The sequence below is a fragment of the Syzygium oleosum genome, unplaced genomic scaffold, assembly GCF_021117445.2.
Source record: "Syzygium oleosum isolate NSW1041296 unplaced genomic scaffold, Sole_v2.1 Sole_v2.16, whole genome shotgun sequence".
Taxonomy (NCBI): Eukaryota; Viridiplantae; Streptophyta; class Magnoliopsida; order Myrtales; family Myrtaceae; genus Syzygium; species Syzygium oleosum.
The window spans coordinates 219,007-236,557 of NW_026607500.1; the positions used below are offsets into that span (position 1 = coordinate 219,007).

At 43.5% G+C, this 17,551-nt stretch overlaps 1 protein-coding gene across 1 annotated transcript; it reads right to left on the reverse strand.

Annotated features, from left to right (window-relative positions):
• Nucleotides 1-1,795: 1,795 nt before the first annotated feature.
• Nucleotides 1,796-10,554, reverse strand: LOC115691497 (protein Ycf2-like). The gene is made up of 6 exons (XM_030618131.2): nucleotides 10,217-10,554; nucleotides 10,037-10,089; nucleotides 9,539-9,555; nucleotides 9,006-9,245; nucleotides 8,594-8,822; nucleotides 1,796-2,316 (listed from the first exon to the last, which is right to left on the reverse strand). The coding sequence occupies exons 1-6, from the start codon at nucleotides 10,552-10,554 to the stop codon at nucleotides 1,796-1,798; spliced, it is 1,398 nt and encodes a 465-aa protein (XP_030473991.2).
• Nucleotides 10,555-17,551: the final 6,997 nt, after the last annotated feature.

The window sequence follows — 17,551 nt, forward strand, 5'->3', positions numbered from 1 at the left end:
AGTTAAAGCGGAGTAGGGGTTGGAAGCATTTTTGGGAAGTTGTCTTTTGATGGTTGCTAATCCGAGTAATTGGTATGCTTATAATCAATGGATAATGTAAGTTGTGGATTATGTATATATTGATCTCCTGGTACCCCTCTCTTTAAATTTTGTTTGGCTGTTTTAAGTGCTTCCGCTGGCGCATTACCTCTAGTGTATTGTGAGGTCGGTGACGAGTCCTGGGACGTCGCGTTCGATACGACCGCCGTGGGATGTCGCGGGCTTATTGGGGTTCGGAGCGTGACATAATCTCTTTTCATCGATCATGTTGAGTTGTTCATATCTTTGTTGAATCCACTCAGCTTCTGAAAGTTTCAATTGGGATAGTATCCTTAATGAAGGAATTTCTGCTTCAACAGGTAGCACTACTTCCATTCCTTAAACCAAGGAAACCGAGGTTGCTCCAGTTGATGTTCGAATTGAAGTTCGGTATGCCATCAGAGCATACGGCAACCTTTCCTGCCAATCACGATAATTTTCAGCTGTCTTGGCCAATATCTTCTTGATATTCTTATTTGCCACTTTAACTGCTCCATTTATTTGTGGACGATATGGGGATGAGTTCAGATGTCGAATGTAGAAGTGTTCGAGTAAATCATCCACAATCTTGTTGTTTAGATTTGAGCCGTTGTCCGTAATTATTGCTTCTGGAACCCCATACCTAGCAATGATGTCCCGCCTAATGAATCTTGCAATATTCTTGGCAGTAACATTCGTGTAGGAGTTTGCTTTAATCCATTTGGTGAAATAATCAATAGCAACCAGAATAAACCGGTGCCCATTTGAGGCCTTGGGGTTGATTGGACCAATTATATCAATGCCCAACATTGAAAATGGCCATGGCTCAGACATTTGATGTAGCTCATTCGACGGTGCATTTTTCGAGCTAGGATATGTCCATTCATGTGCGGTCCACATTCACCTTCATGAATCTCTTTCATGATTTGTTCAGCTTTTGCAGCATCTATACATCTTAGTAGGGTTGAATCAAATGATTTCTTGTAGAGGGTTTGACCACTGAGGAAGAATTTGTTGGCTATCGTCCTTATAAATTTTCTATCACTTGGTTGGCTTCCTTTAGGAAATGCTCTCGATTGAAGATACATTTTGATGTCATGAAACCATGGTTCGTTGTCAAACTCTACCTGGACCATCATGCAATGAGTTGGTTGTTCAAGAATATTAATTCTCAATAGTTTTATATCAATACCATCTTCAGCTTGTAGTAAGGATAACAAAGTTGCAAGAGCATCTGCAAAATGATTCTGAGCTCTTAGGAGATAATCGAATGTTACTTCTTCGAATTTTTTTTATCATCTCTTCTAAGTATCTGTGATAAGGAATTAGTTTGGCATCTCGAGTTTGTCACGCCCCGAACCCCGTCGAGCGCGCGACATCCCAAACCCGATCGGATATCGCGATGTCCTAGGATGTCGCCGACCCAAACCAACACATCAGAGTTTGTACACGGCGGAAATGAGAATATAAACCCTGACAGTATAATCATGGGGTAATAGGGAGAGACAAATCACCAAACCACCAAGCACTATATTACACCGCCATATATACAATATTCATTTCAATCCATCACAAATAGCAATCAACCACTTCATTACACCCACTATATTCACAATAAACGTATCATACACACAAACTGGATTCTAAAGTTCACACCACTAACATCAAAAGGGACTAGTAGTCTGGGTATAAACTAACTCAAAAAAGGGATACTTAAAAAAGGGTTACCCTACCCCAACTAACCCCTACGACCTCTAAGCGGTGTCCACTCTGAGTCAGTCTCCCTAGAACCTGAATCTGACTCTCCCTGATCCTCCTGCTCCTCTGAAGACTCAGAATCCGCCTCAATCTCGATAATCTCATCATCAGAATCGTTTGGAACATCAATCGGCGGCTCGTCCTCTGGTTCTTCCTCGGGTTCTACCTCTAGCTCTCCTTCCGGTTCCTCCTCGAGTTGTCTCTCAGGTTCTTCTTCGAGCTCCTCCTCAGGCTCTTCCTCAGGCTCTTCATCTAAATCCACGTCCATCTGATCGTACCCTGCTTGTGACTCCTCCGGTTCTGGTTCAAGCTCAGCCACTGTGGATTCGGGTTCCGCAGGTACAGGCTGATGACCTGACTGTGCGAGGCTAGTGTCGAGGCTGGTCATCTGCCCATCAGGAGGAGGTATAGCCGATGGGTCCCAATCTCCCACTCCATCGAAAGGGACATCGAAACCACGAACCGGTCCGAACTCATCCAAACCCTCCCGGAAACACCAGGCTGTATAAGTGCGGGCTTGCCAAAGAGGTTGTCCTATATCTACCCAGACTACTGTGGTGTGCTTAATCCAAGCCATATTATTATCTATAGGGGTACTCTACTACTGCATGATCGGTATGCATAGGTATGCCAAAACGCTGAGGCGGAGGCGGTGGCGGTGGAGGATTCATGGTCCAGGCCGGGGTTCTGAAAAGGTTAATTTATACAACTATGAGACGAATCTCAATAAGTCGATAGCCTAAACCCTACTTAGGCTATCACGTACCTCCAGACAAGTCCAAACACAATATCACTCAATAAACACATAACATGCACACAAATGCACTTACCTGGGCTCTTAGTACACACAATCTGCACGTTAGTCTCAAATCCACAAATTTCAAACCACATGCACTTTCCAAACTAATCTCATGCCCAAAAGCAAATGTCGAACACATGGCATTTCTGAACGTTGCATTTCATACTCATTCATGCAACACCACACCATTTTCATTAAACTTGCCAACGACCCGCGTAAACACGCCTCAGGTCCGATCTCATTCTCACTTGCCACATCACACATCTCATTTTCATTCTCATTCTCTTTCCACAACCCGCGTAAACACGCCTCAGGCTCCACATTCCTATCTCGACCTGCGTAAACACGCCTAAGATCTGATCTCATTTCCACTTGCCACATCACACATTTCATTCTCAATCTCTTTTCACAGCCCTCATAAACACGCCTCAGGCTCCACATTCGTATCACGACCCGTGTAAACACGCCTCAGGGATTAAGTGATCACGTGAACATGCCAACACGCCATATTTTATCTGTATCCCGCGTAAACACGCCTCAGGGCTTTTTAGTGATCACACGCACATCACACGCCTCAATTCTCACACGTTCACATACTCGAACATTAATTAAATGCACCCAATTCAACCATCTCAATTCAGCCCATGTAACATACATATAACCATCACATAACATGCCATATTTCATCACAAAAACCATGGCACAACAAACACGGCACTACACCACGATTTCACACAATTAAGAGTTGAACCAAATTATGTACCCTATGCACCAAACCGAATTTTGCAGCACTCATACAACCATACTTAGCCCTCATTTAACCTCTAATTACCCACCAAATCACCACAAATTCGTCTATAAAAACCCTCATCCAAAACAGCCCTTAAAACTACACTAAACCGTGTCTAAACGAGCCCGTTAATACCTGATATCCTAAATAGGGATTAGGGTGTCACTTACTTGAAATTTCCCAGCAAGAACAGCTTATCAAGGGGGCGGCAAGGCAGCAAGGAAGCGGCATCCACGGCGGTCCGACGGTGGGACGCACGGCGGTCCGACGGTGGGACGCACGGCGGTCCGACGGTGGGACGCACGGTGGATGGCGAGCACGCGGCTATCCGGCACGGCTCCGGCCAACACACGGCCAAGGGAAAGAGAGAGGGTTGATTCGGCCAAGGGGGAGAGGGAGAGGGTTTGGGGGTGGAATGAGAGGGAGAGAGACAAAGAGAGAGGAAAAAGGAAAAAAATATGAGTGACACCAATAATTGGTGTCCTACCCCTAGCCGAAATTACCATCCTACCCTCCTCTCTACTTTCCATCCAACGGCCAAGATCCAAGCTTATCCAAAAATCGACGGCCAAGATCAATTCTTACAAAAAATATCCAAGGGTAAAATAGGAATTTTACAAAAAGTGCAGGGGCAAAATCGTCCAAAAATTTATATCTCTAAAGTAAGGGTGAAATAACCAAAATGCCCTTCCACTTTTATACTTAGCCTTCACAAAATCTCAAGGGCAAAACGGTCATTTTCCACTTCCTGTCAAAATTTCAGTGTTCTGAAGAATTCGGACAAATCCGAGGCTAACCACGATAATAACGACGTCGTCCAATTACTCTGTCATGACTTTCAAAATTTTCAACACCAAACTCAGTCTCTATTTAAAGGCCAAACTCAAATAAACGCGACTTGAGCTATTCTCAAACTAACGGGTGGCTTTCGGGAAAATTCGTACATTCGACCCGTGGTCGATACTAAATCGAACCACGTTTAAGTTCACTTGAGCCATGGCGACCTCGATTGTCACGTAATTGCGAGGATCAATCATTAGTTCTAAAGAACGCGATCGTTTGGAATAGGTTTGAGATCGTTCGCTAATTTCGTATTCTAGCGAGGCGGAATCACCCGCGATCCAATTATACGACATTCGCAAATCGATCCATGACCGTCCTTAGATCGGTCTATATTAGCCTAAAATATCACCTCGACAATCCTTATGGGCGAAAGTCAGTGCATGGTCAGGTTCTATGGTCGCACGAATCTAGATCCCTAATTAGCCTTTCCTTACTGGTTAGTGTCCCAAGAGTGATCAAATCTGGGTGAGATTTACTACAAGTGCGTTATTGAAATTACGCATTTCATAAATACTAAGTGGGTCGAAATTTAGAATGTCACAACTCTTCCCCCCTTATAAAAATTTCGTCCTCGAAATTTACAATCAAACCAAACTATTCAAACAACTGGAGGTAATGACGCCTCATCAATTCCTCGCTTTCCCAAGTAGCGCCTTCCGTCCTGTGATGTTCCCAAATCACCTTAACCAGTGGGATTGTCTTGTTTCCTAAGACTTGTTCCTTCCTATCCTCGATCCGCACCGGTCTTTCCACATACAATACTCTGTCATCCACTTCTATCTCCTCATAATTCAGTACATGAGCTGGATCCGATTCATACTTTCTCAACATCGACACGTGAAATACATTGTGCACATGGGATAGGTTTGGCAGCAAGGCAAGTCGATATGCTAAATCTCCAATCTTTTCCAACACCTCAAAAGGTCCCACAAACCGTGGACTTAATTTCCCTTTCTTACCAAATCAAGATAATCTTTTCATTGGCGATACCTTGAGGAATATGTGATCCCCTACTTGAAATTCCAAAGGCCTTCGCCTTCTGTCTGCATAACTCTTTTGACGGCTTTGTGCTGTTTTCAACTTTTCCCGAATGATCTTAACTACCTCAACTGACTGTTGAACTAATTCTGGCCCGATTATACTCCTTTCTCCAACTTCGTCCCAACATACGGGCGTCCTACATGCTCTGCCATACAGCGCTTCGAATGGCGCCATTCCGATACTCTGCTGGAAACTATTATTGTATGCGAATTCCACTAAGGGTAATTGTTCTTCCAACTTTCCTTGAAAATCTAATACACATACCCGAAGCATATCTTCTAGAGTCTGAATTGTCCTCTCAGACTGGTCATCCGTTTGTAGATGGTAAGCTGTACTAAACTGCAGTTTTGATCCTAATGCCGTCTGCAGACTTTTCCAAAAGTGAGCGGTAAACCTGGGATCACGATCCGAAGTAATCGTCACCGGCACTCCATGTAGACGAACTATTTGTCTTACATACAATTCAGCATACCTTTCCAAGTCAAAATCCTTTCGCACCGCTAGAAAATGTGCCGACTTGGTTAACCTATCCACTATCACCCAAATGGAATCATGGCCCTTTTGGCTCCTTGATAATCCCATTACAAAATCCATAGTCATGTGCTCCCATTTCCACTCAGGGATTTCCAATAGTCGAAACAATCCTCCGGGCTTACAATGTTGCGCTTTCACTTGTTGGCATGTTAAACACTTAGCTACGTGTTTAGCTATATCCACCTTCATGCCATTCCACCAATAGTGTTGTCTAAGGTTCCGATACATTTTCGTGCTACCAGGATGGATGTTATACTTACTATGGTGTGCTTATGATAAGATTTCCTCCTTAAGTTCAGCGTCATCGGGCACACACAACCTTCCTCGGAACTTCAAAATCCCGTCTTCGGATACTTGAAAGTCCGCTTTCCTCTTAGTAACATCCATTTCCAGAATTTTTTGAATTTCTTGATCCGTAGATTATAAAGCCTTAATCTTAATATGGATTTCTAGTTCAATCCTTAGTGTGGCTAACAAACTCGAGACTTGACTTACTTCAAGTCTAAATTCCGAGTCTCGCACCTTTTCTAACAAGGTCCATTCCTTAACTAACAATTTTGCGATGCTCGACTTCCGACTTAACGCGTCAGCTACCCGGTTGGCCTTTCCGGGGTGATACAAAATATCATAATCGTAGTCCTTAAGTAACTCCATCCAACGACGATGTCTCATGTTAAGCTCCTTTTGAGAAAACAAATATTTCAAACTTTGATGGTCCGTATATATCTGAAACTTTTCTCCGCATAAGTAATGTCACCAAATCTTAAGGGCGAATACTATTGCGGCTAATTCCAAATCGTGCGTCGGGTAGTTCAACTCATGCGGTCTCAACTGTCTTGATGCGTAGGCCACTACTCGTCCATTTTGCATGAGTATACACCCCAATCCTTTTAACGACGCATCGCTATAATTTCATATCCTCCTGGTCCTGATGGAATAGTCAATACCGGCGCCATTGTCAATCTATGCTTTAGTTCTTGAAAACTCCTTTCACATTTGTCGGTCCATTCAAATCTTATTTCCTTTTTCAACAAATGTGTCAAAGGTGTTGCTATTATCGAAAACCCTTCCACGAAACATCGGTAATATCCTGCCAAACCCAAAAAGCTTCAAACCTCTATTACCGTTATTGGTCTCGGCCACTTCATTACAGATTCAATCTTTATTGGATCTACTAAGATTCCTTCCCTAGAGATCACGTGTCCAAGGAATGCTACTCGATTGAGCCAGAACTCACACTTACTAAACTTAGCATACAGTGCGTTTTCTCTTAAAGTCTGTAAAACTTTACTCAGATGAAACTCATGCTCCTCCGGGCTCTTCGAGTACACCAATATATCGCCTATAAAAACTATAACAAATTGATCCAAGAATTCCTTAAACACTCGATTCATTAAATCCATAAAGGCAGCAAGGGCATTAGTCAACCCAAACGGCATTACTGTAAACTCATAATGCCCATATCTCGTCCTAAATGCCGTTTTCGATATATCCTCCTTCCTAATTCTCAACTGATGATATCCCGTCCTCAAATCAATCTTAGAAAATACCGAAGCCCCTCGTAACTGATCAAACAAATCATCTATCCTTGGTAGGGGATATTTATTCTTGATCGTCACTTGATTTAACTGTCGGTAATCAATGCATAACCTTAATGACCCATTCTTCTTCCTCACAAATAAGACTGGCGCTCCCTATGGAGACGCACTTGGACGATTGAAACTTTTGTCCAATAACTCTTGCATTTGTACCTTTAACTCTTTTAACTCTGACAACGACATTCTATAAGGTGCCTTCGAGATTGGTTCAGTACCAGGGGCTAACTCAATTACAAATTCTACCTCCCTTTATGGTGGCAATCCCGGCAATTCCTAAGGAAAGACATCGGGAAAGTTGCACACTACAGCTATATCCTCTAACCTTGGTTCCTCAATTGTCAAATCCACTACTGCCGCTAAAAACCCTTCGCACCCTTCATCCAACAACTTAGTCACTTCCAGTGACGAAATCCAGGGAATCGAGGTTCCTCCTCGATTTCCCACAAATTCAAATCTAGGATGTCCAACTAGATTAAATTGGATCACCCTACTACTACAATCCATTACAGCCCTCTGCCTAGTCAACCAATCCATACCAACAATCACATCGAAATCATACATAGGTAGAACAGTCAAATCTATTCTTTCTTCTACATCACCAATCACAATTTTGCAATCCGAACATCCTAGCGAAACTAGCACTTTATCATTCAACAGGGTAGAAACATATAGCACAACATAAAGCGGCCTTGGTTCTATCCCAGTCAATCTAACAAATTGTTCAAGCACAAACGAATGTGACGCCCCCGGATCAAATAAAGCATACACAGCATGATTATAGAGAGAGATCGTACTTGTGACCACACCTGGCGCTTTCTCAGCTTCCCTTCTAGCCTTGCATACACTCGTCCTTGAGCCGACGGTCTGTTCTGGTTCGTTGGTAAAGGCATTCCAACTTGATTTCCAACTCGGGGCGATTGCGATAGCACAGACGACCTAGCCTATCTATTATTGGGACAGTTCCTCACTTGGTGGCCCACTCCACCACATCTAAAGCATATGATACTCCTACTCGGACAGGGTCCACTCCCATGTCTCCCTCTACACGACTGACACACCACACCCTGATAACGGTTTGGCTTTCCAATGTTCCTCTTAACAGAAGGAATAAAATGCTGATTTCCCGACATCGGTCTCTTCCCTAAATTACGATTGTCCCTAGCCATAGCATACTCAATCCAGAAGCAGCGGCTCTATCCGCTAAGTCACGCTCAATCCCCTGGGCCCACTCATAAATCTCATTATAATCTCTTAAGTTCAATGATATCATTTGGCTACGAAGGTCCGGTTTCAACCCATCTCGGAACCTTCGGGCCTTGTCCAAAGGATCCTTTACCATCCTCGGGGCAAACTTGGATAATCTAGAGAATTCGGCCTTGTACTGATCCACAGACATTTGTCCCTGACGCAATCTCATGAATTCAACCAATTTTCATTCCCGGGTACTCTCAGAAAAATACTTACCATTAAAGACTTCCACAAACATCGCCCAAGTCTGGGCGGCACCAGCAGGGAACACCCTTCCTCTGGTGGCTTTCCACCAATCACTTGCGTTTCCTTGGAACTGGTACACCGCCAGGGTTACCTTCTCTTCTTCGGTGCACCCTAGTACCTCAAAGGCCTTCTCTAATTCCTCTACCCAAAGCGACGCAGCCTCAGGGTCGCCTTTACCATCAAACTTAAGAGGCTTTAATTTTAAGAACTGCTCCACCAGCTGATGCATCTGACGATTCGCATTCACCTGTCCTTGCCCTTGATTCCCATTGTTACCATTAATGGCAGCGGCCTCAGCAGCATGGGCAATAGTGGCAGCTCGTTCTTGAGCCTGTCATCCCATCAGATTTCCAATCTCTTCTAGAGTCCTCATGACCGCATCCATTCTCAGATCTCCCACAGGTTGGGCTTGCGAACTTGATTGGCCTCTTGACCCTCTACCTCTCGAACTCATACTCACGATTTTCTATCACCCACCTACCTGCTATAATTCCACTCAGGAATTAGAGACCTAGGCCAACTACACCAGTCTAGTCCTAGGCAGTGAATCATCTCGATAATTCACTTAACAAGCAATCAACCACCACAACACGAGATCACAATCAATAGGATTCGTGCACTTACCTCAGGTCCAGACGCACCTGCAACTCAATTGTTAGAACATCCAATTCATCCAACGATCACAACAAACAATCTGGAGGCACACATGGCACGTTTACACCTATGACTCGCTAGGGTCTCCCTAGTCATCTACCCCAAAGGTCATCGCTCCTTATCACTCCAAGCTTCAACCAACTTGGATCGAGCTGCCCTTGCTCTGATACCAATTCAACGTGGATGTCACGCCCCGAACCCCGTCGAACGCACGATACCATAAGCCCAGTCGGATATCGCGACGTCCCAGGATGTCACCGACCCAACCCAACACATTAGAGTTTGTACACGGCGGAAACGAGAACATAAACCCTGACAGTATAATCTTGGGGTAATAGGGAGAGACAAATCACCAAACCACCAAGCACTATATTACACCGCCATATATACAATATCCATTTCAATCCATCACAAATAGCAATTAGCCACTTTATTACACCCACTATATTCACAATAAACGTATCATACACACAAACTGGCTTCTAAAGTTCACACCACTAACATCAAAAGGGACTAGTAGTCTGGGTATAAACTAACTCCAAAAAGGGGCACTTCAAAAAGGGTTACCCTACCTCCAACTAACCCCTACGACCACTAGGCGGTGTTTACTCTGAGTCAGTCTCCCTAGAACCTGAATTTGACTCTCACTGATCCTCCTGCTCCTCTGAAGACTCAGAATCCGCCTCAATCTCGATAATCTCATCATCAGAATTGTTTGGAACATCAATCAGCGGCTCGTCCTCTAGTTCTTCCTCGGGTTCTACCTCTGGCTCTCCTTCCGGTTCCTCCTCAAGTTCTCTCTCAGGTTCTTCTTCGGGCTCCTCCTCAGGCTCTTTCTCAGGCTCTTCATCTAAATCTACGTCCATCGGATCGTACCCTGCTTGTGACTCCTCCGGCTCTAGTTCAGGCTCAGCCACTGTGGATTCGGGTTCCGCAGGTACAGGCTGATGACCTGACTGTGCGAGGCTAGTGTCGAGGCTGGTCATCTGCCCATCAGGAGGAGGTATAGTCGATGGGTCTCAATCTCCCACTCCATCGAAATGGACATCGAAACCACGAACAGGTCCGAACTCATATAAACCCTCCCGGAAACACCAGGCTGTATAAGTGTGGGCTTGCCAAAGAGATTGTCCTATATCTACCCAGACTACTGTGGTGTGCTTAATCCAAGCCATATTATCATTTATAGGGTACTCTACTACTGTATGATCGGTATGCATAGGTATGCCAAAACGCTAAGGCGATGGCGATGGAGGATTCATGGTCCAGGCCGGGGTTCTAAAAAGGTTAATTTATACAATTATGAAACGAATCTCAATAAGTCGACAGCCTAAACCCCACTTAGGATATCACGTACCTCCAGACAAGTCCAAACACAATATCACTCAATAAACACATAATATGCACACAAATGCACTTACCTGGGCTCTTAGTACACACAATTTGCACGTTAGTCTCAAATCCATAAATTTCAAACCACATGCACTTTCCAGTGCCCTTTGACACCACAGTAGTGACAATTCCCTTTTTCAACCTTGGGCTTTGATTGCACAGCATGTTTCATAGGCCTCTTCCATTTCTTTTTCTTCAAAACAGTCTTACTCTTTGAAGAAGAAGCCTTAGCCATAGCCACCACATTAGGCCTCGTGTTGTGCATTTCCTTCTCATAAACTACCAACATGCTATGTAACTCAGCAAGAGTTTTCTCCATTTTGTGCATGTGGAAGTTTTGGACAAAACCAGAGAAGGAATCGGGCAAAGATTGGAGGATCAAATCCACAGCTAACTCATTATCCATAACAAGATTAAGCCTAGCCAACTCTTCTATGTGCCAGATCATTTTCAAAGCATGATCATTAACCGATGATCCCTCAGCCATCCTCATACGGTACAATGCCTTAGATATCTCATATCTAGAGGTTCGACTATTCTCATCAAAATATTCTTTTAAGTGCAAGATGATCGACCTAGCATCTTCCAGAGTTTCATACTTCTTCTGCAATTCATTATTCATTGAAGCAAGCATGTATGACCTAACTTTTAAGTCATCATCACGCCATTTATCGTACGTGACACGCTCCTCTTGGGTCCCACCCTCAGGAAATGAGTCTGGCATCTTTTGATCAAGCACATACCCGATTTTCTCCGAATTGAGAACAATTCTCAAATTTCTCACCCAGTCAGTGAAATTGGGTCCAGTCAAACAATTCTTGTCAAGTATAGAAGCGAGTGGGTTTGTGGTCACCATTTTCAGAGTAATAATATATCTGTGCAGAAAATAAATTGTTAGCCGTTGTCTTTCAAAATAACCATTTCATTTTGGCCTTTAAATGAAATAGTGCCTCCCACTAAATTTTTCGAATCCCATACTCCTAAAAATGGGAAAACGGTAATCTTTGTTGGGTAAAGATTACTAGTGGGGATTGGAGTCCCACCAGGCCATAGCCCACCTCACCTAACAGTTATTGGTGTTCTATTAACTTAGTGAGTGAACTAACTTGTTCAACACATCATATGCGAGTCCCAATCATAACTTTGGCCTTTAGACCATGAATGTCTCACCTAACAGTTATTGACATCATGATCATAGTTAAGTCTAGCACATCATCTCATGCAAGTATTGAAAACACAAACGATCCCCTCACCTAACAGTTATTGGAAATCGTTTGGCTCCAACCCCACAACATCACATGCATAATGGAGTGATCCAATATTATAAATGGCAATTGACCCCTATGTATCCATAGCCGGTCAATCAACCACTATAATGTTGGACCAAACCATGACGATGGAAGGCCACGAGTCCGAAACCCGTTTCGACTTAATATAATTAATAAGGAGGTTTGGGTCGTTATTAATGGTCTCACTTTGCACATTAACCGATTTAACATGCATAACAACTGAATAAATAAATAGATATCAAATGCATAAAAATCTATCCTGCGTGGTGATCATGGAAGTATGGCTCAATGGGTCTCGAGCCAATGAGTCCCATTTAGCCATTTTAATGTTTTAATAATAGAGATCCGCTCTTCACTTCTTCTTGGATCCTTGAACTCTTCACGTACTGGGCCCATAGAGCTCTCCGGCTTAATGGCTCCTCCTCATGTAATGTTTACATCAACAATTGATAATACTAAACTATACTTAAAAAAAAAATACATTACATGGAAATAAAAAGGACGTAGCCTCCATTTAATAATTACAACCTCAAAAATACCTGGAATCATCATACATTCATCCATACATCAATCATATTGATTAGGAGTTTTTCCATGATCACCACCCTTCCTCACGAGCCATAAATTCTAAATTTAAAGCTTTGGAAGGCACAAATAAAATTCTGCACTGAATCAAATTCATGGCCGAGCAACGTAAGCCACGTCAAGAAATCAAAACCGGTGAAACAAATTTCATGTGCGTGATTCCAACTGACGGTAGCGTTGTCGCCTCTCGATTCATAGTCATGAATCATTTTGCAGAAGAAAAAAGCAAAAAGAAAATAAGGTACAGATTTTTTATTCAAAATTGATTTAGTTCCGATTTTTGCTCAGTTTGTAACAGCCTGAATTTCGATGTAATTCCGGGATCAATAAATTGACCATATTTCGCATTTCATTTTAGTAAGTCTCGCCCAGAGCTGATCACTCTCGGGATACTAACCAATGGGGTATGGCTAACTAGGAAAATGGTACGTGGACCAAGGACCCGATCGTGAATTGGGCACCGATCTCGAGAAATGACGAGAGAATATTATGAACCAGTATGGACCGATCTTAGGAAAGGTAACGGATCTGGTTTGGCCAAGGTCAATGATGTACCATCGGATCGCAGGTGATTCTGCAAGACCGAAAGTACACGTGGCCAACCAGTCTTGAACTTGAACCGAGCGATCGTGACCTCTGGAACTAATGATAATTTCTCATTCTCTCAATGATCGAGACCATTACGATATGGATAGCCCTAGGTCGATACGCGTAACTCCTAAACAGCCGCCCGTTAGTGAGAGACCCTGAAATTGAAAGTTTAGCGAGTTTTGTTCACGGAATTGAGCCCGGATTTCGAGGTCGATTTTCGAAGGCTTAAGAGACTATTTTTGGGAATCTGACGTCATATTACGCTGGCCACACACGTTTGGGGTTAGTACGAGTGAAAATTGGAATTTCGGTCCGGGGGTGAGAAATTACGGTTTTGCCCCTGTAGGCACCGAGGCCGGATTCGGAGGCCGTTTGAGGTTATTTTTCGCGGCCAATGTCATTTTGGGGTCGCCATGCACATTTAGAGTGGTTTTGGCCAAAAAGTGGAATATCGACAAAAATTGGAAAAATAATATTATTTTATTCCCGAAACTTTGCAGTCAGTTTTCGAGGACTTAAAAAGTGAATTTCGCGATTCCGACGCCATATTATGTTGGCCACGCACATATGGAACGCGTGTGTGCGAAATTTGGAATTTTGACCCGGGATCGAAAAATTACCAAAATGCCCTTGGACCCATTTTTGGTAATTCCGAATTTTGGATTTAATTAGGGGACTAACCAAGGTGAGTTAGGGCTAAACCAGTTCTGGTCAGCTTGGGTTAAGGATCAATGACCATTTTACCCCTAAATTATTGGATGATAAGGAAGGATAGCCATTGGATCAAGGGCAAAATTGTCCAATAGCCTAAGATAATGACACTTGGAACCCACTAAATCAATTGTTGACCCTTATTTGACCAGATCACTCTCTCTCCAGCAGACCATTCGGCCAAATCCCTCGAGAATTTCCTTCTTCTTTTCCATTTTCTGTTCTGCAGTTCACGTTCTGCTCAAACTAGATCGTTCACGCCGAACAAGCACAAATGGAGCCTGCCCCCGCCGAGCCAAAGACCACTCACCAGCAGCTCTTTCCGCCCAAGAACAGCCACCCTCACCCCATTTCCAAAGCACCGAACAGAAGCAAACAGCAGCAAATCGCCGTTTCCGTCGTCGCCGCGGACCACCGGCTTGCATCGGAACGCCGCCGTCGATCCTTACCGTTCGTCGGTGATCGACCGCCCGTTCCCGTCGTCCCAAGTCGCTAATAGGCGAGTATAAACCCCAAACCCTTAATTAGTCTAATTGTGTACTTAGGGGGTAATTAGGGGTTAATTAAGCTCATTTAGGACCTAATCATGTTTATTTGGGTGTAGGATGATTATGATAGGTCATTAGGGCTTAATAAGGTTATTTAAGTGTGGATTAGTGTTCAAAATTACTGCTGCAGTCTGTTCACAAAGTACCGAAATTGTGCATATTTGTCTAAGTTTTGCACTAATTGAATTCAATGATTCAAGGCTTGAAATTAGACAATTTAAGTGTTAATTAAGCTCATTTGAGGCTTTATTATATGTATTTGGTGGTTGGATGTTTGGAGTAGGTGATTAGGCCTTAATGAGATGGTTTAAAGGTGGTTTAGTGCCTAAATGTTAATTTTTCCTGGTACTGTTCATTCAGTACCGAAAATGCCTAATTTGTGCCCAAGTTGAATATTCTAAGAATAATGGACTAATGACAAGAATTTAGGCATTTTTAGGAGATGATTAGGACGTGTATAAATCCTACTGAATGACCCCGAAGTGGTGAGAACAACTATTGAGATGGATTTGCCCAGGGCGGGCCTTTAACGCATTGAACTACCTTGGAATGAACGTGCGAATGAATGTGGGATTCGTTGAACCAAAGTGGAAATATATTGAATGTGCCAAGGATGCGTTGAATTCGTTGATTTGGTGAATGATTGTGTTCGGCATGTTGGCTTAGGTATTATCGGTGTAGTCTGGACTGGATTAGGTAGTACCAGTGTGTAATTCGGACTGGATTGAGGATCGATCGTTGGAAATTAAGTCTAAGGAATTAGTGGGATTATTAGAAATAATTATTGGACTAGCACAGATTAATCGGGGATTATGTGATTGGACTGCTGGGTATGCCCGGGTTGATTGACTGGTTGATTTCTGTACCCAATTGTTGGGAAATTGAGTAATGCCATGTCGCGTGACTGCGTGGCCGACTTGTGCGGAGTGTGATTGGCCATATGATGGCTTGATTGGATTATTGAATTGCACATTGTGGAATTGAGCCGCATGGTATTAATTGGCCAGTGAACGATTGTTGCGGCATGAAATTAACTGAATGCTTGAATTGTGCTGATGCTCATGTTGCATTGTTTTGCATTTCATGGCACGCATAGTGAATGCCGGGAACGAGGCATGTGATGAATTGTGCGAGAATGCGTGCCTGCCATGAGCATGTGATCACCTAAATGCCCTAATGCGTGATACGTGGGGTGCAGATAATAATTGATTGTGTGTATATGTGATCACAATTTCGCCCTGATGCGTGTTACGCGGGGTGTGCCGTCTTGATGCGTTTTACGCGGGACGATGCCCGGTACGTCCGGAAGACGACCAACCTGATGCGTTTTACGCGGGCTCTGGTTCGTGAGGAGATCGGTGTTGCGCCTGATGCGTTTTGACGCGGGCTAGAGACACTGGGCCAGTTGATGCGTTTTAACGCGGGCCACGAAGTGTTGTGATTAAATGAAGAGACCTGATGCGTTTTACGCGGGTCGTAATAAATGATAAATTGAGCAAGTGCCAAGGTGCCAGTGTGGGCTAGCGAGCTGAGGCATGAGTATGGTGTGACGATAGCATTGCATACATAAGAATGCATGGGCCGGTTTGCAGGTGTGCGGGACTCGGTGATTGACACGCGTTATTACCATTATTAAGTATGAGCATACGTTTGACGTACGCATGAACCGAGTGCTCGCGTATGTGACTTGATTTAAATCATGATTGTCAATAACCCGGGGTCGCCGGGTAAGAGATCCGGGTCGAGGGCCTAGGTCGGAGTTTATTTATAAATTGGTTGGTTATGTTGTTTTGTGCTGTCGGTCAGGAGATTGCATGTTAGCCTAGCCTAGGTTTAGGGGGTCATACTCGTTGAGATTCGTCTCACAGTTGTGTAAACCGAAACATTTTCAGACCCCCAGCCGTAGGATGCCGAGGACACCACCACTTTTTGGGATGCTGCATTTCATCCAGTGGTCGTTGAGCGTGCACCCCTGTGGAGACGGAGCAGATCGGAGAAGTGGCTGTTTGGTTATTCCTAGGAGTTGGTGTTTTATTTGAGTTGTTAGGAGCACTGTAAAAAGAGTTTTAAAATAGTGATATAAGTATGTACATATTTTCTGCGTTGATCGTTGTTTATTGCTTGGCTATCCTTAGTCTCATGCGATTTATTGTATGGGTGTATATATTTATTTATATACGTTGCTTCCGTATGTGTTTGATCTCTGATTGGGCGTTGGGTCGGCAATGCTTCCTGGGAACGTTGCACCATAATCGACCGTCGACGGAATGTTGCGTTCCGTTAGAGTACGGGGCATGACACAGTTGATCAAATTTATCATATAAATTAATCAACTTCTATAGGCCACTTAAGAGCAAGCAATTCTCTCAACAAAGTAAATTGGCCATTGGATCGCAAAAATATATATATGAACCAAAATCAATTAAACGCACGAAAACGCCTAAGGATTGGCTCTGATACCAGTGTTGGTTTTCTACGGAACATGCATAGTTAAAATTAAATATAAACGCAGCGGAAAATTATAACCATACATATATCTCCAAAAGCGTTGTTCATGCGTTTCAATCAAAAATCGAAAGACCATAGGGGGTTAAACGGATTACCTCTCGTAGCGTGCCCAAAACGATTTCGGTTTGGATGTTCTTCAGTTCGAGCCCCACAACCGTCGGACCTCTAGTTCAGACACACCACCAATCGCACGACGAATGGAAGAAAGAACTTGCGGATAATCACCAATAAAATTGTGCTAGCAATCTTGTTGCGACAATTCTTCGCACTCTCGATATTTCAGTCACGGCGTCGGAAGAGAGAAAAAAAAATGTTTTTCTTAACTCTTACAAACACATAATTAATTGCATACGCTTTCT